This window comes from Podarcis muralis, chromosome 3 (assembly GCF_964188315.1).
Source record: "Podarcis muralis chromosome 3, rPodMur119.hap1.1, whole genome shotgun sequence".
Classification (NCBI taxonomy): domain Eukaryota; kingdom Metazoa; phylum Chordata; class Lepidosauria; order Squamata; family Lacertidae; genus Podarcis; species Podarcis muralis.
In genome coordinates, this window is record NC_135657.1 from 16,721,932 (window position 1) to 16,748,269 (window position 26,338).

At 44.6% G+C, this 26,338-nt stretch overlaps 2 protein-coding genes across 3 annotated transcripts in view; one reads left to right on the forward strand and one right to left on the reverse strand.

Annotated features, from left to right (window-relative positions):
* On the forward strand, nucleotides 1-24,759 carry TMEM178A (transmembrane protein 178A). 2 transcript variants are annotated; one of them, XM_028724974.2, is made up of 4 exons: nucleotides 1-129; nucleotides 20,325-20,438; nucleotides 21,252-21,389; nucleotides 23,434-24,759. In XM_028724974.2, the coding sequence occupies exons 3-4, from the start codon at nucleotides 21,284-21,286 to the stop codon at nucleotides 23,673-23,675; spliced, it is 348 nt and encodes a 115-aa protein (XP_028580807.1). In that variant the 5' UTR covers nucleotides 1-129; nucleotides 20,325-20,438; nucleotides 21,252-21,283; the 3' UTR covers nucleotides 23,676-24,759. The 2 variants fall into 2 exon arrangements, with proteins under 2 accessions (XP_028580807.1, XP_028580806.2); XM_028724973.2 differs by lacking the exon at nucleotides 1-129 and adding an exon at nucleotides 4,037-4,582.
* Nucleotides 23,983-26,338, reverse strand: part of THUMPD2 (THUMP domain 2 tRNA and snRNA guanosine methyltransferase) — a 13,755-nt gene continuing 11,399 nt past the window's right edge. The window contains exon 10 of the mRNA XM_028724971.2: nucleotides 23,983-26,144. Coding sequence (XP_028580804.2) covers nucleotides 25,805-26,144 — 340 coding nt within the window. The 3' untranslated portion in view covers nucleotides 23,983-25,804. The remainder of the gene's footprint in view (nucleotides 26,145-26,338) is intronic.

Consider the following 26,338-nt stretch of genomic DNA (forward strand, 5'->3'; position numbering starts at 1 on the left):
GGCTGTTAACGGCTGCGCGCCACAGTGCGAGCTTGAGCTTGCGGGGAGAGGCAGGTAGGCTTGTGCCTCCATTCGGGAAGGTGGCAAGAGGACGCAGTTGTGCAGGGCAGGCAGTGGGAGTTTCAGCAGGTATTTATTGATTTGCAGGTTTTGCTCTGTTTTAGCTTGATTCTGGCTTCAATGTGATGTTATTACAGTATTATTATTATTAATTAAATCTGTATGCCGCCCTTCATGCGATGCTTTCGGGGTGGTCCACAACATAAAGATGCAGAATATCATTATTATCATTTATTAAATTTGTATGCCGCTCTTCATCTGTAGATCTTGGGGCAACATAAGATCACAAGATTAAAAAACACACAAAATACATAATAAATATAAGAACAACGGCAAACCAGTAAATTCCCCCCTCCCACAGCGCATTTAAAAGGGCATCAGATGTCAAAGCAGCCCAAGGCCTGGTAGAAGAGGAATGTTTTCGCCCGGTGGATAAAGTTGTATAATGAAGGCGCTGGGTGAGCCTCCCTGGGGAGAGCATTCCACAAATGGGGAGCCACTGAAGAAAAGGCCCGTTCACGTGTTGCCACTTTCTGAACTTCTCCTGGAGGAGGCAAATGAAGAAGGGCCTCAGAGGATGATCTCAGGGTCCAGGTAAGTTCTTATAGAGAATAAAAATACAGAATAAAAACAAGAACAAAAGCAAAACAAACTAATAAACGACCGCTCCCCCGCCCCCTGTATGTGTATGCACGGCCGGCCCACTCATGAGGCAGGTGAGGCAACCGCCTCAGGCAGCCAGATCCACGGGGGCAGCAGATCCCAATGTCAATCTTTTATAGAATCGTAAAGTTGGAAGGAACCCTGAGGGCCATCTAGTCCAACCCACTGCAATGCAGAAATCTCAGCCACCTCACACATGACAAATCGCCATTCAACCTCTGCTTAAAAACCTCCAAGGGAAGAGAGTCCACCACCTTCTGAGGGAGTCTGTTCCACTGTCAAACAACTCTTACTGTCAGGAAATTATTTCTGGTGTTTAGTCAGAATCTCCTTTCTTGTTACTTGAAGCCATTGGTTTGGGTCCTACTCTTTGGAGCAGGATGGGGAAAAACAAGTTTGCTCCATCCTACATGTGACAGTCCTTTGGCTATCTCCTTTAGCTGTTTACCTTTGTTCTTGATGTAGATCCTGTTAGAATTCCTGCTCCGTGATTTCAGTCATGGGATTGTTGTCTTTCACATAGTGGTGTATGTTTTGACTCCACAGAGTGGGAAGTGACGGAGACAGGATGTTTGTGTTACTGTGGAACTATTGTCCTTTGTTCTTTCTCTTTGCTGTCTGATGCTAGAGAGAGAGGGAGCCATGTTGCAGTGCTCCGTGTGTGTTTATATGTAAATAAAGTAGATTAGCCAAAATGCTGAGTTGCTGAGGTCTGTTACGCAAACTGCAAACACTCTGCGGATTCCTAAGTGTGCCGATGTCTGTTGGCATTGGTCGCTATGATGTTCTGGCAGAAGAAAGCTTTTGAAGCTCCCGAACGATCAACCAGGAGGGAGAGAACATGCCAGTCGGGCATGTGTCTCTGCCAGGGTCCTACTTGAGTGTAGGGCAAGCTCCTGACAGATCCTCCCTCACCTGGCACCCCCTTCTTCCCTAGCGGGGAGGGGGACACCATCTTGGGGTCTGCCTTATGTGCCAAAATGTATTGGGCTGGCCGTGTGTGTGTGTGTTACTTTTTGTAACTCAGAGCAACACTGCACCAACCTGGTGTTCTCCATATATCGCAAACTGTAGCTCCCATGAGCCCCAGCCAGTTATGGCCTGATGGGAGTTGTATTTTGAGATATATGGCGAACACCAGGTTGGTGCAGTGGTAAATGTTGAAGTGCAGGTATTTATTATGATAGCTTCCATGGACAGTCTATTGCCAAACTCCCAAAGAAAGTTCAGAAATGAAGGTGGGTGTGTTGATCCATTATATATCCCCAAAGAGCAGCAAGTCAGTTGACAATAATACAATCATGTTTTGGCGAAGGCTGATGTAGTGGTTATCATTATGAGCTTTGCCTGGAGAGACCTGGGTTAATATACCTAATCAGCCATGAAGTTCACTATGTGACATTGGGCCAGTCACTGTTTGAGCCAGCCTACACAGCAGAGGGAGCATGTGCCAAATCAGACCTGTCCTCCAATTTCCCAAGCTTAGCGTCACTGGCAAGTACTGTTCCAGTAGATAACATCATCACGCCTGCTATGAAAAAAAAATAAAAATCCTGGAGCTGCATTTTTGCTCCATTAATGCTGCATTGCTGCACTTAAGCTTCTGTGCTTCTTTATGTATATATCCAATCATTTGGTTCTGCCTATATTACTGAATGTACTTTGCTTAATATAGTCTTTTGATGTAATTTGTGCTTTTGCTGCATATCACTTATTGCCTTGGTGACTTAGGTGAACTGTTTTTTTTGTTTTTGTTTTGGCCAGTTAATTTTTATTGATTTTCAAAAAATTTAACAAATTAATTCAAATTCATTCAAATTTAATACAGTACAATTTAAAAAGTTGACTTCCCACCCATCCTCCACATTGTGTCCTTATTTTCCCCCTCTTGCTGCATTATAGCACATGCTTTTATCTACTTCCCAATCTGTTGCTTATAATAGTTTATCATTTTAACATTAACTATTATTATAGGGAGATTTTTAATGTTTGATGTTTTATTGTGCTTTTAATATTCTGTTGGGAGCCACCCAGCCAGATGGGCAGGGTATACCGTAAATAACTTACAGTATTATTATTATTATTGGGCAGGATTTCTCACAATGTGAAAGCGGAAGTTGCTCCAATAGGGCAAATGGGGCACTGCTCGAACAGTTTCTGTCTGCCCTCAGTCGGTCCCCAGCTACCTGCCTTCTATCAGTCCAGAGGATGACCTTGCCTGGCAGCTTCTTCCTCTACTGTTGCCCTTGTAGAATTCAGCAGGGAGGAGGAGAATGGGGACAGAACTAAGATTAGTTGGCTCTGTCTGTCATTGCCTCTGGTGCCACCTGCTGCTGGCCTCCCTGCCTTCTGCCCTGACAGTCCCAATTGGCACCAGCCACCATGGTGTTGAGGTACACAACTGTAAGGTTTGCTTGTTGCTTTAGTTGCTCCTGTATAACTCTTTTGTGGTTTTTGGCTTTTCTTTCTCTAAAAGCATGGGACGCGGGTGGCGCTGTCAGTTAAACCACAGAACCTAGGACTTGCCGATCAGAAGGTCAGCGGTTCAAATCCCCGCGATAGGGTGAGCTCCCGTTGCTTGGTCCCTGCTCCTGCCAACCTAGCAGTTCAAAAGCACGTCAAAGTGCAAGTAGATAAATAGGTACCACTCTGGCGGGAAGGTAAACGGTGTTTCCGTGCGCTACTCTGGTTTGCCAGAAGCGGCTTAGTCATGCTGGCCACATGACCCGGAAGCTGTACGCCGGCTCCCTCAGCCAATAAAGCGAGATGAGCGCCGCAACCCCAGAGTCGGCCATGACTGGACCTAATGGTCAGGGGTCCCTTTACCGTTACTTCTCTAAAAGACTAAAGAGAGCGAAACTGAGCTCATTCTTTCATAAGAACACAAGAAGAGTCTAGCTGGATCAAGCCAATGGCTCATCTAGAAGACCAGCAGGCAGGGCAGAAAGCAGTTGGAAAGAAGTTGGGAAGTGCACATGACCACTCCATGCGGCCTTTAAGTCCAGAGTGCGAAACCTAGGAGGCCATTCCCTTGCCCTGCGGAGAGAGGTGCGCCCTTTCCCTTCTCCGTTGGCGGCAGCGCCGCCGTCTCCTTCGCGCGTCTCCTTGCACTTCGTCGCCGTCCAGTCCAGGCGGCATCGGCGGCGCTGCTGCTGCTCCCCCTGGCGCCCGCCGACTGCAGCTGCAAGTGCCCGCGCTGTCCTTTGTGCAGCTCGGCCCGCCCGCCCGCGGGGAGTGGACGAGACGCGCGGGACGGACGCCCCCCGCCCAGTCCGCCTGCCCGCCCAGTCCGCCGCGTGCCAGGGCTGTGCGCGCGTGCTCCGGGGATGCTCCCGCCCGGACGCCGGTGGCCGCGCTGCCGCCGCCGCCGCGATGTGCGGGGGCTCTGACGCCAGGCGGGGCGTCCTCTGAAGGGGGCGAGCCATGAGGGGCGGCCGGGGGCGAGGGCTGGTGGGCGCGCTCAGCCTGTGCCTCAGCCTGTGCTCCTTGGCGCTGCTCGTCACGGCCATCTTCAGCGACCACTGGTACGAGACCGACCCCCGTCGCCACCGGGAGAGCTGCGAGAGCCGCGCCGGCAGCGCCCACTCGCCCGAGCAGCGGCGACGCCTCCTGCCGCTGCCGCACTTGCCCTTGCGAGGCGCCAAGCGGCGGCTCCCTCGAGGCGGAGGAGGAGGCGGCTCAGCTCCGGCTCCCGCGCCCACCGGCGACTTCCCGCCTCTGGAGAACTGGAGGGCCCTGGTGGGGCTCGGGGTGCTGCAGTCGCCCTGCGGCCGCCCGCTCTTCGCCACTTACGCCGGCCTCTGGAGGAGATGCCACTTCCTGGGCGTCGACAGGGACCTCGACAGCTTGGTGGAGAGAGGTAAGGCGGCCAGGGGGGTCGCCCCCAGATCGCGCCCTCCCCACTTTCCCCTTCCTCGCCTGCTGATGGAGTGGCCCCCATCACAGGGTCACCATGCACGACCCCCTTATCATTTCTCCACTGGGTTCCCTTGCCTCTGGCACACACCACCTTTGTCCCCCAAGCCAAAGCCGTCCTTTCGCCGTGTCATCCCCAAAACATCATCGCTGCACCCTTTATAAGACCTCCTTGCAGAGTTAATACACCAATATCCTCTCCTTGCCGTTGATTTTGGGCACCCCTTCGCTCCCCCAGTTTGGAGGAACCAAGCGTGTTCCTGAGCGTACGCACCGACACTTGGTTTTGCACACAGCCCTAGTAACATCTCCAGGCAAAGTCACTTATTGGGTGCACAACATCGCTTAATGCTGCATTGCTTCTTTGTTATTGCCCAGACCCAGTCTTCCTCTTCCACTCCAGCATTGTCTTCTGTCATTCCTTGCGCTCCTCACTTCTGGTTATTGGCTTTATTCTCTCCGCTGCACCTTCCTCACACGATGCTGTCCTGTAACTCTCTTGCATATTCCTGCTTCCTACCCTTTCTCCTCTTTCTCTCCTGGAGCGCATAGCAAGACGGACATCAGGAGAACCGCTCAATTCATTAGGAACCAGTGGTGTGCATCGGTGATGGAATGCATGGCCGAGTGACTGTGGACTTGGAGAGTACATTTCCTTAAGTAGCCATGATCTTCCCATCATTTCTCAGTTAAAGGAATGCATGGACCACACAACCACAGCACATGGTTAATCTGTAATGTGCTTCTCCATCAATCTCCCTGTGTGCCAGGATAGTGGCACTATGCACTTTAGCACTCCAGACCCTGTTCCTCCTTATCATTCACACATTGCTCTCTCTTGCCCTCCATGTGTTCCTCGGCACAGAACTGTTGATAATGCCTTACGAGGCCCCCATTTGCCATATCATGACTCCTAGTTGTTATGTCTCCATGCTCCATTCTCTGTCATTATGTTCAAAAGAACCACAGATCAAGCCTTGAACGCATGTACAGTAGCAGTGTGTGTCTTTTCCCCACAAAATGCAAGCAGCCACCCATTGGTACCATTCATCTTATTGCATCTCTACACACCGTGCAGGTTCTTTCTCACTCCCTGTGAATCCCCTTTTCTTCCTGAAAAGGCTCTGCAGCCACTGCACTCTCCTCTTTAATACAAAGGCACTGTGACCTTCCCTTCACAATAAATGGATACTGTTCAATGTCCTGGCATGCAGAAGCAGCATTCACTTCCCCACCAAGCACACAGAAACCACAGACCACCTTTCTATCGAGGTATTAGATAGGCCTCTTAGCCCAAGAAACTAGCATTTTGACCTTTTTGTACTCATTCCTCCAGGAGGCAAAACTTAAATCTGCTTTCTGTTAGGGTTAGCAGACCCATTATGCAATTCACCCAGATACTGGACACCTAATAGTGTTGGGTTGCAAAAGGTTGCTTCCCCCCCCCCCCCAGTTTTATGAGCTTTTATTTTTGGATGTAAATTATTATCAACAACAGTCAAAAAAGAGGGGAGGGGGGGAGAGCAGAGTATTTAAACGCGGCCAAAATGTTAGTTTTACCAGCACAATCACTCTGTCTTCTTCACTGTCCTCACTGCCCACCTTCAAATTATGCTTAAGCCCGAAATATAATCCCTCCTTATCCTCTTCTCTGCTGCTGTAGGTTTTGCTGTTCCCAGCCGCCTTTTGTCCTCCTCCCCAAATGACAAGCCCATGTGAGCAAGAGAGGGATGTTCTGATCTGTGTAAATCTTAAATATTGGTGAGTTAGCGCTCCAAAAGTGGAAAGTGGAATGTTCCAGTGTCACGTTAGTATGAGAATCAGCTTACATCTTTCTGTCACTACACTGCAGGGGAGGGCAACCCTTTTAAGACCAAGAAACACATCTCTTTATGGGAACCTTCTGGGTGCCACATGCCATTGGTGGTAGGTGGGGCCATAAGCAAAAGTGGGAGGAGCAATGACTTTATACAACTGGCTAGTTTTACACGTCTTCACACAGGCAAGCAAGAGGCATTAACAGAGCTCAAGGACATATTCCAGTCAGGCAAAAATGCTCAATGAATATGCAAAGTAGAACTGGTGAGGAGGGGGCATGGCTGAGAAGGGGCCATGGTCTGGAGAGAGTCCTAAGGGCCACATAGAGATGACAGGAGGACTGCTTTTGCCCCTGGGGCTGAAGTTCACCACCCCTGCTATATTTATTTGTTTGAAAGTGCTGTTTTCATGCTGCATTTATTTGTTAGTAGAGCCTTTACCAACCTGGTGGCCACTTGTTTTGGGCAACGATGCCTGTGAGCCCCAGTCTGCTGATTTGGTCTGAAGGGAGTTGTAGTCCAAAATGTTTAGTAGGGGAGGTATCAGGTTGGCAAATGCTGATTTAGTATGTGGCATGCTCTGCTCTGCCTTTATTAAGTTTGAATTTTGCAAAATTACCAGTTTCAGACTGTACTTAATGGATATACTGTAGTATTGTTTCTAATTAGTATATCTTGCAGCACACTCCCTCTTAGGAATGACCTGTTTCCAAACCCATATTTGGAACCACTTGGGGAGCAAAGTAGCTTGTGCAGGGAGGGCTGTACTAGTTAAAGGTAGGTAAGAGGTGGACAGGGAAGGGGTCAAGCACACTCTCCTCTGGCTTCTTCTTTCCAAACCCACTTCCTGTTGTGCTCCCCCCCCCCTGCATGTGTCTAAGTGTTTTAAAGCAGGGAAAACTCAGCATGTTGCTAGACTACAACTTCCACAACAACCAAACATTGGCCATGCTGACTGGAACTGATGGGAGCTGGATGGAGTACAATGACTTCTGGAGGGTCAAACTCCCCCCCCCCAAATACTCTAAAGAGAGAAAGAAACGTAAAGGCACAGAAGAAGATGTCATGTTCTGGGATAGCTCAGTTGGTAGAACACATGACTCTTGACCTCAGGGTTGTGGGTTTGAACCCCACATTGGGCAAAAGATTCCTGTGCTGCAGGGGGTTGGACTAGATGACCCTCATGGTCTTTCCCAACTCTACAATTCTATGATTCCTGACACAGTATACTTTACGTGAAAAAGGACAAAGAATCAGAGTGAAATTGGTAGGAGTAGTAGCAAGAGGAGGACCTTTAGCTCAGAGGTAGAGCATCTGCTGTGCATGCAGAAATTCCCAGATTCAGTCTCTGGCATCTCAAAGTAGGGATAGGAAAAAGATCCCCCCCCCCATGCCTGAAACTCTGGAGAACCCTTGGCAGTTAGTGTAGATAATATTTAGCTAGATGGGTCAATGGTCTGACTTCATATAGGGCAGCTTCCTATAGAGATACAATTACAGTGGTACCTCGGGTTCAGTACTTAATTCGTTCCAGAGGTCCGTTCTTAACCTGAAACTGTTCTTAAGCTGAAGCACCACTTTAGCTAATGGGGCCTCCCACTGCCGCCGCGCCACTGGAGCACAATTTCTGTTCTCATCCTGAAGCAAAGTTCTTAACCTGAGGTAATATTTCTGGGTTAGTGGAGTCTGTAACCTGAAGCGTATGTAACCTGAAGCGTATGTAACCCGAGGTACCACTGTATCATAGTAGTTTAACAGTCAATCCCTCTTCGCCGGGAACTCTGGAATAGGAGCTCTGTATGGGGAATAGGGGTCTCCTAACAACTCTCAGTTTGACTAAACTGCGGGAGGCAGTGGAAGACAGGAGTGCCTGGCATGCTCTGGTCCATGGGGTCATGAAGAGTCGGACACGACTAAACGACTAAACAACAACAACAAACAACTCTCAGCACTCTTTACAGACTACAGTTCCCAGAATTCTTCAAGGGAAGCCATGACTGCTTAAAGTGATATAATAGCACTTTAAATGTATAGTGTGAGCGTGACCTAGGTTGGTGGCGATCACAGTGTCTCGTGGTAGAAAATCCCACGATTTAACTGTGTGTACGGTGTAAAGAAGTCCTTCCTTCCAGAATGCGCCACTAGTGTGCAACAGCATTTTGGATCAGGAGCTAGTCACAAAGTGGTATTATGCCTGCAGCTGTGGAGGATCACTTGCGTGCAGTAGATCTGCCAGGAAAATGGCATAGCCTCCTCCAAAGCTTCTGCATACAGGGAAGGAAAGCAGAATGGAGCCAAACTCCGGGGCTGATACTTCATAGCACAATTCCTTGAATTGGCTGAGACATTGTTGCTAGCCCAGCGGTGACTAAAAGCTGGCTCAAATGCTAAAATAAAGCAAAAATGACTTGCTGTCAGGAAAACATCAAGCATACAATTGAGATAGAAGGGTCAAGCTGACCCAGGAAATTTATACTCCTCCTGGAGCAGAATCAGCAACATAAAGAAAGGCCATCTGAAAAAAGAGTATATTTTTCTTTTATTTATTTTTGACAAAATAATTTGTATTTTTGTACTGAGCCTCTTGGAAAATCAAGTTTCTTTTGCTATACATAGTTACAGTGTTTATTCCAGCAAATAATAAATGGTGCCCACTGATCCATCAATGATACTGATATAAAGTACAATCAGCACCATTTTTCTCTTTGAAATATCAGTCAGTTTGTCCATTTCCGTACTCTCCAAAGCTTTTGTCAGATATTCTGTCATTGATGGTATAGTTTTCAGCCTTCCGGAGCCTGACAAAAACAATCCTGGCAGTAACCAACCATTCTGAGATGAGAAATCTGACAGCACTTGGATATCTTATTAGCTAAACAATTAAATGATAGTAAATTCTGATTATGGGGGTTGCTTATTTTTACTTATTTATTTGCAAAAAAACAAAAACATGTACTACCAATGTTAAGAAAACATCATGACAATGAATAGGATAAAATGAACATTAGAATTCCATTCATAAAACAGGTACAAAATATATCACAAATCAGAAGATCAAATTAATACATCAGCATTTGATCAGAAGATCAAATTAATACATCACCCCTCAGGGGAAGCATGGGTGAAAAGATGGGAGTTTTAAGATGAGTTTCAGTACTGTAGATGCCTGCCTGATGTTTACTGAAGCATACTCCAAACTCTAAAGGGCAGGTGACACCATCCTTAGTCCTAGATAACTAAGCCAAACCTCAAGAGCATACGTCACTAATAAGACAATCTCTCCTGAACATCGAAGTTCCTGGACACTGGTATACAAAGCAAGGCATTCCAAGAGGTAACCTGGTCCCAAGTTGTTCAAGACCATAAACTTGGCCTGGTAACATATTGGCAGCCAGTGCAGTAGTGTTGATTGGGTACCCACTCCAACAGCTTTGCTGTGGTATATTCTGAATTAGCTTTAGATGTACTTCTCTTGTGTGCACTGTGAGATCAAGAGGAGGTTTCAAGCTTATGTACTTCTTCCGCTCTTCTCAGCATGCATAGAGCTGGGCATTACAATTGAGTAATCCTGTTTATTTCAACATGGGATCTCCTTTGTCCCTAGATATCAAATCCACTAAGAGAATTGGTCTCCATATCAAGGCTGTGGGAGTACAACTCCTATCAGTCAGAGCTAGCATGGAGTGGTCTGGGATGATGGATATTTCTGTTTGTTCCAGCAACATCTGAAGGGCCAAAGATTCCCCATCCCTGGTCTAAGCAAAAGGGGAATCTTGCATGCAGAGAATATTGTGGTGCCTGGTTTGGACTTTCACTTGCATGGCAAGGGGAGTGAGGAATGGAGCAGCAAAACAGTTTGTGAGCCCAAATACCTTTTCTCCCTACCAGACTTTTGTTTGCTCCCTCTGTGGGCTAGTTCAAGACCTACTTGGTAATCAAAGCCTCTATATCAAAGTTATCCTTTAATTTCAGTGGGTGTGCTCTGAGTAAAACTTAGTTGAATGCCATCCTGGGTTGCTGTATCTTCTGACTCCAATGTTCTGTTGCTGTACTCTTATTTTTGAATTAAATAACAAAACTAAAAGGAAGGAAGTTTCATTGCACTAGCTGGACAACTGCTCTGATATCCTATATCTTAACTGTTCTGATATCCTATATTGAGGCTCTAAGGCTTCCCTTTTTGCTACTTCGTATATACCTTGTTGTCCAGTATAACTACTATTCATGGAAGACAATCTTACTCTGCTATGAGTGATCGCCATATATATATATATATAACCACTATTACTCCTGTTTTCAGTATTGAAAGAGTTGCACATACCCCCATTAACAGTGCTCTCTTTCCCCCTCTGGGGACAAACAGAAAGCCTAGTCAGTAGGCATTAATGTCATCGTCTGGTTGTCCACTCTGGAGTGTGACATTTTGCTTACAAGTGCAAATGAGGTCCCTCTAAGACAGTCAAGTTTGGGAAATGGAAGTTTACAAGGTGGTTAAGTAGTTAAGGTTGTGGGCTGCACTGCTAGCTCACTCAGCGAGTGAGAAAAGGGCAAGATAATTCTATCAACAGCACAATTACTTTTTGAAAAGAGCGAAAAAGGCGGGGGTTGTTTAATGCAGTTTCATTTAAGGAGCTTACTCACAGCTACCCATTAAACTTCACAGCTGACTGTGGTTTGAAATCAGTATTCCCTGCATCCAGCTTAATGCTTTAGCCTAGGCATCAGCAATTGGAGACCCCAGGGTGTCCAATTCACGTTTGTGTTGCCCCCTTCTCCCCTTCCCCTACAACTCCCAAGCCGAAGTTAAAAGAAATGTGCAGAATGGTTACTGTCCCTGTGATTTGCTGGGACACCTAGAAAGCCTGTTTAAACTTTGAAAAAAACCAAACCTAAAACACTTTAAAATAGCTTCCTTCCCCCAACGAACATCATAGCTGTAGTGGTGGCAATGCAGGCACTCTTTGCCTAGAATAGCTCACTCTGAGGAAGAACACTGTCCATCCAGTCCTCAGAGCAAGGCAGGAAGGAGTTGGAGGAGACGGCAGAGAAAACTGCCAGTAAATGGGGGTGGGACAAGAAGGGAGGAGTGGAGAAGAATAATTGGGAGAGGGGGTGCCAGGAGGGAAGTGTGGGGTGTGGTGGGAAAATCTCTTGAGGTGACCAACTCCAAAACTTCTGGAGAGCTCCACTTTGGGGAAGGCTGGTGTATAAATATATAAAGAATGAAAAATACTTTACCCTGCTAAGCAATGCGCAACACAGTCTTACAGAAAGAACACAAGAAGAGCTTGCTGGATCAGGCCAAAGGCGCATGTACTCCAGCATCCTGTTCTCACAGTGGCCAACCAGATGCCTGTGGGAAATTTGCAAGCAGGACCCAAGTGCAAGAGCACTCTCTCCTGTGATTTCCAGAAACTGCAGTTCAAACACATAAAGCCTCTGTGGAGTCAGAGCATAGCCATTGTGGCTAGTAGCCCCTGATAGCTTTTACCTCCATGAATCCATCTATTCCTCATAGAATCATGGAATTGTAGAGTTGGAAGGGAAACCAAGGGCCATCTAGTCCAACCCCCTGCTGGAATCACAGCTAGAGCATCTCTGACAGATGGCCATCCAACCTCTGCTTAGAGCCATCCAAGTTGGTGGCCATAGTGGGAGTGAATGCCATAGTTTTAACTATACACTGTGTAATTCCTAAATGGTGAGGGAGTGAGCTCTCCTGGGATCCCTGTTGATAGTTCAACTCAAGGGTGTTATAGGTGGCAGTGTGGCCCAGGAGCACATAGGCCAGATCAGAGTTTGAGACTGATATTTGGTGGTTCCATTTGGGTTCAACTTTTCCTCTTCCATTGTTCTTCTCACATCATGCTAAGGAACAGCCGGCAACCATAATGCTCATTTTTAAAAATTCAGTAATAAAACTAGGCAATGAGCTTGTAGGTATCACTGAGATTTGTTGCTGGGTTTCAAAAGAAAATCATTATGGTTGCAGGCTTTCTTTTACTATGACATGTGGCATGTTATAGCAGCTGAGGCACAAGACAACAATCTTCTTAATGAAATGTTTCAGTGCAGTTGCTCTGAAAATGCAAACATGCATTCACTAGATTGTCTTGAGAATTGGGTTATAAATTGTGTTAATTGTGCTGTGCAAACAGAAATGGTGGAATTTTTGTCAGCCTCAGTCAAGGGATGTACTTCCCTATTAGTAGCAAAGTGTAAAAATAGATATTGCTTTAAGTGCTTTCATGATCATAATCGGCAGAATCATTATGACATTTCACTGCTTGTTTCTCTAGGGAGAACATTTAATATTTATATCCAGCTACACCGTACAGCAGAAGAAAATACCTTCTTTGCAATAGATGCTAGGGTTTCTTGCGCTTCTCCTACTAATGATCCTTCCATGCCTCTGATAATACCCCAAATATTGCACATGTTGTAGCAATTACTCTTCACAGCAAGGAATGCCCAGAATGTTACTTGATGGAAATCAGCATTTCTTCAGGCTTAGTCTTTCTATTGGACAATGGGGATATGCATCCCAGGCACTAGTAGCCAACTTGTGTTGCTATATTTGGTAACCAATCGTCAGCCATGACAGGCCCTTGGCTGGTTCTAATGAAGATAAATTAGTGCATTGCCACTTCTAGGTTCAATGGACTGCTACTAATGTATTCAAAGGATCTTTTGTTGTTGATGTTCATACTTGTAGCAATGAACTCAGATGGAATGTGAATGATTCCCCTTTGACTTTTAGCTAGGGATCAGGGAAACAAAGCTATCCTTCAAAATCTGTCAATATTTTGTGATGCACTTCTCCAACAACAAAGCTGTATCAAAAAGCTTCTATTAAAAGAAAAAAATAAGGAGGTATAAATATTGATGTGTAAATTTGGTTAAGTTAAAACTGATCTTTTAAAATGGTCTAAATTAAATGAAAATAAGGTCTGTAAATATAAATGGAGGAAATGGAGGAAAGAAGGAAAGTTAAATAATAATATGTTAGAATAAATTAAATTAAGTTAAAATGGAGAAGTAAACTAAGGATTTGCTGAACCAATAATTTAAATTGGAATACAAGAAGGGGGTGTGTGAGGAGGTCTGAGAAACAAGTTAAAAGAAAATAAGTATCTGAACTGTCAGGTGTTTTTAATTGTTCTTTTTTAAGTTTTGGATTTTTGTATTTTTTTGTTTATCTTTGTGTTTGTTGTTATATGTTTTGTCCTTTTTGAAAATGCTAATAAATATTCATTTAAAAAAAAAAAGCTTCTATTAAAGTGTCCAGTAAAATGCATAAAAAACACTAAATTTAGGTACCACGAACTAAACATAAGATCTGAAGCTATCAAAAGTGTTTGTGATGCCTTTCTTTTAATTCTGCAAACAACATTTCTTCCCTTGCTCTTACTTAGTTTTACAAGCACAGCCGAAACATCTTCAGCTTCTTCACCTCACCCCTAGTCTCTACAGCTCTTTTTGCTCCGTATTTAGTCCAGAACCTCAGGCTTGCTTGCTTGTCTTTTTGAGACATTCCAGCATTATTTAACCTTTCACCTCTCTGACTCAGTGGGCTCTTTCTTTCCATGCAAGGGAGTTATGCCACAGTTGGCATGTAACAAAGAATTGCAAGGTTTTATCCCTTGGATGCAAATCTGCTTGTTCCAGTTTCTTAGTTGGAAAGAAACTGTGCCAGTTAAGTTACTGAGCACTTTGGTCCAGCAGACTTCGCAGAGAGCTTTCAGCATTTATGCAAAAATAGGTATGAAGGACATGCTTCTGTGCGATAGCGGGATGGAAAGTACACATCGTGCAAATGAACCAGATCCTCATCATCTTGCAAAGTGGAAAGAGCGGTGTAATCGTTGTAGGGTTGTGTGTGTGTGTGTTTAGAACACCATCCAGCTATGGTGAGGCATTGCCATATCATGCACCAGGAGCAACTCTAGAAGGCATATGTGCTGCCACCACAAGGCCTCTGGGAGAACCCAGAGGAACTGTAAGTGCCATGCACTGCAGCAAGGTACATCACATGTTCCTTCAGGAGGTTGTGTGTCCACAGATGAAAGCACTGTCAGGCAGGGTTAGAAATCTGCCAGTCCAGAAGAAAAGCTGGGAAGATAGAAGGGAAAATAGAAGAAAACTGTTCTCCAGCTTCCACATTTGTTCCACACAGCCCCCTGCTCCAAAGAAAAATATTGATAATTTAATAGTTTCAAGCCCAAAATAATTTTAAAGAGATTTTAAATATTACTTCCCCCCTTCGGATTTCTATAGTAGAATATGTCTAATATTAAGCACAACCTTTTAAAGAATTGGAATGATAAAATGTAACAACTTTGCATAAAAACATAACCCAAATAGCTTCTTGTCAGTTTCTCCCCCCCCACCTTATGTCCACATCTTCACCTTACCAAAAGTAAGTATCATACCACTTTAAATAGTTATGTCTTCCCACAAAGCAGCCTGGGAACTGTTGTTCATTAACGGTGCTGAGAGTCGTTAGGAGACCCCCATACTCCACTCACAGAGCGACAATTCCCAGAGTGGCTTAACAGGCAATGCCTCTTCCCAATGAACTCTTGCTCCTTGCTCCCGCCCCAGTTCAGAGTTCAAAGCCAATTGGCAACCCAGTCTCCAATTAAGATCTCAGTGCGACTTGTGCTTTAGGTCTCATGTGCTTGGCTACCCCCATGGCTCAGTGCTGCCACAGATTTGGGGCTCGTTCTAGCTGGCTGACCAATTATTCACCCCTGACAGTTACTGCCAAACTCAGTGTCCTTTTTTGAGACTCTTCCTGGAATGTTTTTCAAGCAAGGCTGAAGAGATTGTTTGAACAATCCCACGTCCTGAATAAAATGATTTGGGGGACCAGTTATTCCTGTTTAATAAAAAGGAAGGTGCACTCTTCAATTGTCTCTTGAGGCAGACAGAAGCCAGCAAGGAGGCATAAACAATAACCCACAGATATTGGATAGTCAGGCTGATGGGTCTCTAGTTGCAGAGGTTTACTGGCCATCCCTGTTGGCATGGAGATAGCCTGAGTAGAATGCAAATATGGACATTCTGATGTCACACATGATGTCATAAGCAAGTTATGCTCAAAAGTCTTGGCAATGTGAGAGGCAGTTAACAGTCAACCCACATCTGAACTCTGTCAAGATGGATCATCATGGCAGGTGATGAATATATATTGGGGCTATATTCAATTTTATTATAGGGGAAGTGTTTGGGAATGAAGAGGCCTTTTGACACCCCCCCCCCCCACTGCAAGTAACATTATTTGGTGAGCCAACAACTTCCACATGCGAAATGGCAAAGAAGCCTGGAACACAGTCTAGACATACTGGACTTTTCAAAAGGATTTTAAGGTATTCTGAATTATATAAATGCTATAAATGGATGAAAGGAAGTGGGGATTGGAGGTGAGTTTATTCACAAGAGAGGTTATCAAATAACTTTGGATATACCGTATTGGATCAATTAGATTATAAACTTCTGGAAACAGGCTTTCAGGCCAGCCACACACAGCTCTTAAATCAGGCATAGGGCATGAAAGCAACAATAAAATTTGCTGGAGAGTCTTGCATTGATGGCTCTCTAGTAACAGGGATTTATTACTGTCCAATGCTGTTGGCATGGAGATAGCTTGAGCTGAATGCAAACATAACATTCTGCTGTCATGAATGATGTCACAAACAGTTTAAGCTCAAAATTCTTGGCAGGTGAGAGTGAGTTAACAGACCAAATCTGAACTCTGGCAAGATTCTGGATCTTTGTTAACAGGTGATAAATTTGTCGGAGGGAGAATTGTCCATTAATTTTTATTGGGGAAGAGTTTGGGAATGTTTTGTAGATTGGCTTGCCGGTTCTTAACCTACCAACAAGTTTAGGCCAATCAATACACAACACCTTGCCTATCTAAACATCTACCTTATAACTGCCTATTTGTGTTGATTCTTGTGGAAGCCATAAATTAGAGGTGGAGAACCCATGACCCTCCCAGGTGTTACTGTGCTACAGCTCCCACATCTAGAACCTTACATTTAAAGCCATATCACTTTAAACAATTATGTCTTCCCCCAAATAAGCTAACAGTTGTTAGGAGACCCCTATTCCCCTCACAGAGCTATGATTCCCACTCAGAATATATTAGCTCTGTGAGGGGACAAGGGGGTCTCATCTCAGCACCATTATCAAACTACAGTTCCCAGGATTCTTTGGGGGAAGCCATGACATTAAAGTGTTACAATAATGCTTTCAATGCACAGTGTTGACATTTTCTCAGTCCTTGACTCTTTATTTCTTGTTTATGGAATATTGTCATCTCATCTGACTGGTAGCAGCTCTCCCAAGGCTTCAGGCAAGGATATTTCCACAGCTGTCTACCTGAATTCCTTTTAACTGGAAAAACCGGGAATTAATCATGGTGCTTTCAGCATATAAGGCCTGTTCTTGGTGAACAATAGCTAACTCCCCCCAAGGCCCAGCTCTATATTTTGGGCATTGTCAGAATTAACATTTAAAAGTAGAATAAATAGGTAATGAAATTATGTGATCTAGCAGCACATCCTGGCTTTGTGTGAGGGTGCTTAAGTAAACTTGGAAAAAAGGGGTTTCCAGGTGACCTGTTTATTGAACATTCATCTTGATTTGTTTGTAGGGAGATTAGATGATGTTTGCTAAGCATGCATTCTGATTTGTTTATGAGGTTAGATGATGTGGCACGAAAGCAAGTGTTACCCCACACTTTCCTGTGCATCTCCCCATCACCTCCCTTATCACAGAAAGTTCCCCCTTTTGGAGGAAGTGGGTTTGTTGCCCAGGGCATCCCAAATAACTACAATTGCACAACCCACATTTTCTGGTATGTAACTGAATCCCACCCAAAAATAGTGACTGCCTGGAAGCACCCAAAAAGTCCTGAATGGGCTGATCTTTTTCTTGCCTCTCCTTCCTAGAGTTGTTGTGACAAAACCTGCAGAGCTTTTTTGAGGGACAAAATTGACACTATTGATTTAAGCCGTTCTTCCTCCCACCTCCATTTTATTGTCATACTTCCAGTCTACTCCTCCTTTTCACTAGAGTCTTCCCATTCAGGTTTGGCTGAATGCTTACAAGTCAAGGAGAGACTTGTAGGTGGTTTTCCTGCATTAGCTGTGAGGTCTGTCCTCACCCCTACACAATCCTGACAATCACATATTTCATATTTTAAAATTCTAAGGAAATAGTCTAGCCAAGAAGCAAGCATTTTCAAGCCCATGATTTTCAAGGGGAGAAAATAGAACACATAAATTTAGTTCTTTTGTTGAAGTCAATTGTCCTAATCCATCTTGGGAGTTCTTTTACACTGAGAAGAAACCAGCCTTCCACTTGCACAGTGAATAATAATGCATTAATCAGCATGCCTATCTCCATCTGAATTACAGTCCTCAAGTGGGCCCTACTGAACAGGCTTGGTGCATTTTTCTAATAGTTAAGGATGAGAATCTGCCTCTGGGATTGTGAAGTGCCAATAGTTGCCTGCAATGTAAGTTGAATCAGGGCCAATAGGTCTTTTTAGGTTTCATGGTTGCAGAGCTCTAGTTGAAAATTTAAGGGCATAGGGCTGGAAACAATGCGGCAAGTAGCAAGAAGCTTAAATGACTTGTGTTGCACAATATACATGTCACAGATCTGGACCTTGCAATAATAATCTGAGGCCCTTCTTTTGTGTGCCTCCACAAGGAGTCTGGAGGGCGGCAACACAAGAATGGGCCTTTTCTGTGGTGGCTCCCCATTTGTGGTATGCTTTGAGGGAGGCTTGACTGGCACCTAAAGATTTGCAATGAAGACACAAGGCAAAAACATTCCTCTCCTCTCAGGCCTTTGGCTAATTAAACCATCTATGGCCTATGGCCTTTTAAACTGTGTATGTGTGTGGGTTTTTGTTTTTGTTTCATTATGTTATGTATTTTTGTGTTTTTATACTGTAAACTGTACTGTTATCCTTGGATATATAAATTTAACAAACAAACAAATCCCATGTTTACAAGAGCACCCCAGCGTGAGGCTCTGGATTAATTAGGTAGTGGATCTGGTAAGAGTTGGCCACAAAGTACTTATAAAGTTGTTTTGAGTGACTATTGCAGCTCGCTTCTGATGTGCAGCAGGCTGCAAACTCCCTGTATGAGCACCTTGTGGAGAAGTATTACCAAATTTGCTTCCAGGGCTAGTTACTAGTCAAGGGTGATTTGAAGTTTGCTCAGTCAAACTAAGAAATAATATTTTTACCCTATGTCTCAATAAAGATCTGAGATTATGTCTGCCAACCATCAAATCTTTCACTGACCCACTGGTTGGCAAAATGCAAGCTTATCTCCTGTTATCACTGACACTTGCCAAAATGGTGCTTCACTTAATGCTGATACTTGCCCAAATGGACCTATCAGGAATAAAACTATTTAAAATATTCATAGTTCATTTTATCTAACATTGCATGTGTAAACCGTATGTTCTTAGAATAAATCTTTGTGGCTTATGCAGCAATATCCTGAAATCAGATGGTGTTCTTACATTCCATAAACAAAACTGTGAATAACTTAGTAAGTACTATAAATATTTCAGCAAATTCCATTTTAATATGGGCATTAAGTAAATGTTTGCTTGGGCGCCTCCAGGAAAATAGGCAAACTTGCAGTTAAAATGCATGAAACCGACAGCTGCTGAAGATCTAACATCCAAAATTCAAGTGGCAATAAAATTAATCATACCAAGGGAATTTGGACTTGTGGGCCCACCGTACCAAAGAGGCTGGGAACCACTGTTCTATTTCACTGTATTATTTCCTCAGTTTGTAAAGCGGGATGCTGTAAGGGGTATCTGGGAGTCTAGATGTATTGCAAAATGATCAGGGGACCAGAATGATCACACTTCTCTCTGCCCTAAGCAGAGGAGTAGCTAGGGGTGTTGGGCACACTGGGTGTCACACCGTGAGGGGTGGCACTTACTGTGGGGCCTGCAATACGCCCTAGCCATGCATCTCTGACGTGGTGGCTTGGGTGCCTGCTGGCTCCGTGCTGCCCGAAACGGTAGTGTGGGGTTTTCATCTGCCCACCACCTCCCCCTCAGCCACCCTACAGCTGAGGGAGAGGTGGCAGGCGGACAAGATACAAGCTTTGCACTGCCCAAAATGGCAACATGGGGCTTGTGTCCACCTGCCATCTCCCCCTCAGCTGCCCTACAGCTGAGGGGGAGGCAGCGGGCAGACCCCTTGGAAGCATCACACAGTGTGCCCTGCCCTGGCTTCCCCACTGTGTGTGGCTCGCCCTGGGTGCAGAGCGCGGGTGCCACCCAGGGCACCCAAGCGGCTTGGTACGCCACTGGCCCCAAGTCAAAATTGACATGGGCCACAGCAAGGGGTATTGTGTAAGCTGCTTCCAGGGCTGCAGGGAAATCCTGTCAGCAAAAAGTAATGGCTATCCATGCCAGACATCTGATTTGGACTGGCACCCCCTACACTGTGAAAGAAAAATCTTGCACCCAAGGGAAATATAACGTACAGCTTCATTGCAGAAAGGATCCGTATGCTAGTATGAGAGAGGCAGAGAACTGTCCTCTTCTACAGAGAGTTGTTTTGATTAAAGATGTTAACTGGCCTCTTCTGAAGACTTGAGTCCTTCCACAAAGGATCCTCTTTGTTGCACAAGACCCTCCCCTTCCACCAATGAAAGGAAAAGGATTTTTGTGTGGTGAGGAATTGGCCTCCTTTGAACCCAGTTCTTCCAAGTGGCTTGCCCTTTGCTTGCATATTATTAACAGCAGAGCTTCACTTATTTATCCTCGTTAAATGGAATTTGTTAAGCATTTCTGCCCTTCCCTTTCGTAAAGGTATCACTCAGAGATGTACGGCAATCAAATACCACTTCGCTCCACCAATACGCTTACGCAACATCCCGTTCAATTTAACCAAGACCATCCAACAAGATGAATGGCATCTGTTACGTAAGTAGTTAGGTTTTCATGATGCTAAATTTTGTTATTTACCCATTATAACATCCCCCCCCCCCATGGCAGTCCAGGTCAGGAAACTGCATCATCTTGCAAAACTAGTCAGCTTTTGTTATCAAGCCCAGCAGCAATAGAAAAGGATTGAAAAGGCCTCAGGAAATTTCTCCTCTGATCCATACCCAATAGCCTACGCAAAGTAAAGAACCTCATTACTTCCAGAAATGCATCACTGCACAGTTTCGTTAACTTTGATTGTATTATTATTTTTTAAAAGGGAATGGGAGAAGACAAGGGACAGGCAGGATGGATTGACACTTTTTAGGGCAACAGTGGTAAAGAGAGATCAATGATAACTAGTACGTCACAAATGGCGATCTGTAGATCAAAGGGGAGAAAAGACCACCAAACAGATGGATATTGTTCCCAATGCATTTCCAGGAAACTATTTTATCAAGGGTGATTTTTTTACACTTAGCGAAAACACTTTGGTATGCTGCAGAAAAATGTGTCTCACTTTTTGTTGATAGTGGGTATGTACGGATATCTTAAAGTGCAATTCTTTGTATTCAGAAGCCATTCCAGCAGAGTTCAAGGGGCTTGTTCTCAGAAATATGGGCATATGATTAAACCAGTGTTTGCCTACTCGACGCCCTCCAGAGGTTTTGGGCTACAGCTCCCATCAGTTTTGCTGGAGGGACTGATGAGTTGTCGTTCAAAACATGGAGGAAACCCGGTTTGCCAAGGCTGAATTTTAAATTGTGTTACTGATGCATATTTAACCTCATCCTCTCTCACTTCTGGAAACAGATCTAAGAAGAATCACAGCAGGATTTCTTGGGATGGCAGCAGCTGTTCTTCTCTGTGGGTGCATCGTAACTACAGTCAGTTTCTTTTGGGAGGAAAGCCTCACACAGCACGTTGCCGGCCTCCTTTTCCTTATGTCAGGTACTATTTCAGCTCTGCCTGCTATATCCTTATGTGTGTCAGGTTTTACTCCCATCTGTTGAAGAGTTGTACCACATCATCTGGCCAATGAGTTTTCACATTTTGGGCAGGTCAGCACTGCAAATGTAAACAGGTTTGATTGCTTCCCTCTTCCTTATCTGATAATCTTAATTCTAATAGGGAAACTAGGGATCTTTAATAGAATTTGTGGTTTCCATACAAATTTGTAGCAGTGGGGGAGAGAGGTGAAACCACAGAAAGATGCTGGAAGTAGAAAAATTAACCAAAAGGTACAATGGTCAGGGCACTGGAAAAGATAAAAGACTGCCTTTAAAAATACTAAATGTAAAAAAAGAGTGTGCTTTTCTACACAAACACACTTTAGCAATCATACATCCACAAATGTGTGTGTTGAGCAATTGTATTTTCCAGTAAATTCCCTGCAACATTTTGAAGTTTCACATTCCCCTCCTTGGTGTTGCCGTGTGTGTGTGTGCGCGCGCGCACACACACACACACACGCGACTGTGTATTTAGGAAGCTTCCCTAATTCAAGGTGGTGGTGACTGAACCTCCACACCTTACCTAAGACCAAAGGAACACATCTGCTTATTCTGTAAACAGACCTAAACAGGAAGCACAATTCCTGTGGAAGAGCTAAAATAAAGAGGGTTGTGGTGTCTTAAAAACATAGGAAGAGCCCTGCTGGATCAGACCAAGGGCCCATCTTGTTCAGCATCTTGTTCTCACAGTGGGTGCCCAGGTGCCCATGGAAAGCCCACAATCAGGATCTGAGTGCAGCAGGACTTGTGATTCCCAAACACAGGTACTCAAAGACATACTGTTTCTGACAGTGGAGATAGAACACAGCCATGAATTTACCTTTAAAGAATTCACAGATTTATTATGCTGCAAGCTTTTGTGAATCAGAGTCCACAAAAACTTATGGTAAATCTGTGAAGCCTTGAAGGTCCCCTAAGCCATTTGTTTTCATGCTGCTAGACACTAATGCCTCTACACCTCTGGAAGTTGTGGGGTGGGATGTATGACCCTCTTTTACACACTGCTAGTGCTTCTAGGGATGCGGGTGGCGCTGTGGGTAAAACCTCAGTGCCTATGACTTGCCGATCGTATGGTCGGCGGTTCGAATCCCCGCGGCGGGGTGAGCTCCCGTCTTTTGGTCCCAGCTCCTGCCCCCCAAGCAGTTCAAAAGCATCCCTAAGTGCAAGTAGATAAATAGGTACCGCTTTATAGCGGGAAGGTAAATGGCGTTTCCGTGTGCTGCGCTGGTGCCGGCTTGCCAGAGCAGCTTCGTCATGCTGGCCACGTGACCCGGAAGTGTCTCCGGACAGCGCTGGCTCCCGGCCTCTTAAGTGAGATGGGCGCACAACCCTAGAGTCAGACACGACTGGCCCGTATGGGCAGGGGTACCTTTACCTTTTAGTGCTTCTAGATGACATGGGAAGCTGTGCTTACCTTGTGATGCTTGCTAACGCCTTAGACCTGGAAAAAGTAAAATCTCCCAGCATTTCCTTCTTGAAAAACAGTCATAATATTTCTCATCCATTGCCCACTCTCCTCCCACTTAAAAAAAATCTTATTCAGGCAGAATCTAAAATGACATTTTGAGGGGGTGGAAGCTTCTTAGCGTTGCAAATTACTGAAAGCCAAAAGAATGGAAAGACCATCGAAGGGTTTGTTTTGTCTACTCTGCCCATGTCTTTTTACAGAGAAGGGCTGTGAAACCTTTTTAAGCTGCTGGGCCTGATATTTATCTTCCTCCACCCCCGCAGGTCATCTGGTCACCCTAATAATTGCGCTTAATAATTATTCAAATTCTGATGACAGGCTAAGTGCATGGAACATGCTCACCATCACTCTTGTAACAAAACAATGCCTGTTGACTTCTGGTTTCAAAATTGTCTATCTTTCATTTGCCTTGCATGTCTCTTGATGATTTTATCCTGGGCTATTTTGAGCTGTAAGTAATTGCTGATTGTGCACATTTGGTAACCATGACATTGTGATTTTGTCTCCTTTGCAGGCATCTTTTGCACTATTTCTCTCTGCACTTATGCAGCAAGTGTCTCCTATGACCTAAACCGCTTACCCAAATTTATCTATGGTCTTCCTGATGACGTGGAACATGGATACAGCTGGTCTATATTCTGTGCTTGGTGCAGCTTAGGACTCATCGTAGCAGCAGGATGTCTTTGCACCACTTATCCACTCATTAGCAGGACAAAGATTAGCCATCTAAAGTCTACCAGAGACTCTTCTGTATGACTGCTTATCAGGGGATAATCCCTCCCCTTGAAAGGCAACAGGTGAAGAGTAGTCTTCAAGGATTTATAAGGGAGCTAAATTCATAATTCCAAGCACAAATGAAAACAAAACCCTGTCCCTTAAATACCAAACATTGTGTCTTACTAGCCAGGAAATACAGAGGATTTCTTCTCTACCTTCAGGGTGGCTGAAATAAAACGTTCAGACAACTGAGTTCTTGTGGAACTGATGACTGCAATTTAGCACAGTGTATATGCACACATCAAAAGCGAGACAGGGCTGTTCTCACTCTGATAAGAAACCTGAGTTGACAATGTAGGGCTGTTTTATTTAGCAGAGGTTTGTACATAAGGTAATTAACAACCAACAACAACAACAAAAAAACCACAACTCCCCAAATCTCAACCCTATTCCCCTATTACCCTCGACCAGTCTTAGGTTGTAATCCTATACCCACTTACTTGGGGGTAAGCCCAATTGAACTCAGTAGGACTTACTTCTGAGTTGACACGTATAAGATTGCACTGTAAAATACTTTAGACTTTAAGTGAAATAAACCTTCTCCTTTGGGTATCTTTAGTGGTTACCAAATGGTATTGTGTGAGAGACTGTGAAGAGTTCTGATGTTGTAAGTGGATGGGCACTTTGTTTTAGCAGTAATGTAGGGAAGGAGCTGAAGGGGAATGACTTCCAGAGTGCGGGAGGGGGACCTCTTCAGTAAACCAAAATGCCACTAGCAGTCCCTGTAGTAGAAAAAGTTTTAAACTACTCATTTGACTATTCTGCGGTAGCTAGATTCCTGCTTTTAATGTATCTCTCTGAAATACATTTTGTATTTCATACGAAGCCAAATGCCATGTATGAACGAGTTTAATTGTACAAAAACGATTATATGACATTTAATATTGTTGGAAGTAACATCTGTTGTACAACCTCAGCCTCTTTGTCTAAAAAAAAGTTTTGTGGTAGAACTTCCGTTGAAAGTGTTTGTAAAAATTTCCGAGTGAGTGACTTGGAAATGGGTCCTTCTTAAACTGTCATGTAAGTTTAAGACAAAAATACAACCTCGAGTTAAAAACTCTGACTCCAGTCATGTGGCTATACTACTTTGCACCTTTCTAAATAACATCACTGGGATTTTACACCATTCTGAAAAGCATACTGGAATTTTCCAGTCAAGTTTATTTTGGTTTACTTATGAAACAAGGGGGGGGGGGGAAGGAAGCCATTTCTTCCAAAGCAATTAAAATTAGGGCAAGCATAAAGGGTAGGAGTCCAATGAGCCCAATCAGCAGAAGCCCTGTGCAAAGGAGCTTCTCCTCCTCCTTCTCAGTGCACTTCCAAGGGGTGATCGGGAGCAGTGTGCTGGGGGGGGGGGGGAGGGAGGGAGAGAAGAGGAAATTGTTCCATCTAACACTCCGAAATTCTTGCACTGATGGAACAGTCACCTTAAATTCCTCCCTCACTTGGCTTGCGATATGTATAATGCACTGTCAAGCATGGAAGTTACCGTGTTGTGGTCAAAAGCGGCCAGACTACAGCTGTGTCCGGATTTTGTTAAAGACACAGGAGATGCGCTTGTAAGCCACACGTCTGCTCTCAAAAAAGGCAGACATTTTTGCACCCCTGTGATTTACCGCGTCAGCACTGCAGCACACAAAATAAGGCACCATGCCCCTTTCTGCCAGCACAATGCCACAGCCTGCCTTGAGCCCCACCCCATTGTGGCAAAATGGTCCCATGTAAGCACCAAGGACTGCCACCAACTCCTTTATCGGGCATGCTATATCGGCTCCTGGTTGGCAACTTACTTTCCTAGGGGTGAACCTGCACCACATCCCTAATAAAGCTGCCTGCCAGCAAGCCCTGTTTATACTAACCACACCTTCTCCAGACCTATTTTCCATCTAGACTGGAAAAGGAATTAAGCATCCCTTAAAGGCCTAGATTTGGCCAAAGGCCTTCACATTTAGAGACCCTTGCTACATACCTTTGGGGCCCACAGGAGGTATGGAAGCTAAGACAATTCTGATGGCTGAGGTCTGGGCTCACCAAAGCTCAGCTGCTCCAGATCCATATGGTTATAAGCAGAAGCTCCAAACTGCTTCATGCACACTTGCTGAACGCTGCTAACTTCTTGCAAAACCTCCTGTTACCTTCTTATACTTGCATATGAATGCACCTGTTTTGCCAAGGCTAACTTCCAAGGATTCCACCAGCACCAGTGAGCCAAAAGTCGTCCTTTTATCGCTGGTGTTTTCTCTCTCTGCCTCTTGAGTTGATAGGGGAACAGTCGTGGGGCCAAAGCTGTTACCTTTGGCGTTGCTGACTGACATCATGGCACTTTGTTTGCAAGGACTTGCAGGGATGCAGTTCTCAGTACCTAGACTGCTGGCAATGTCACCAGAGAGGCGCTTGTAGAGCTCTTGACTAAGTAGCAGCACAACAATCCCTCCACCACAAAGCACCCTGAAAGGGAACAACCAGAGGATATTTATTAATATCCTTGTGCAGCTACAATATTTATTAATTCAGCAGAAGACTTTTCAGTGTACAGAGGCTAACAATACGGCAGTCATGACAAATCTTAGAGATGTTTATTGTAAAATCACTCATGGCCTTTTAAAACTAACTGAGGACTACTGGCAACATGATTTTTATCT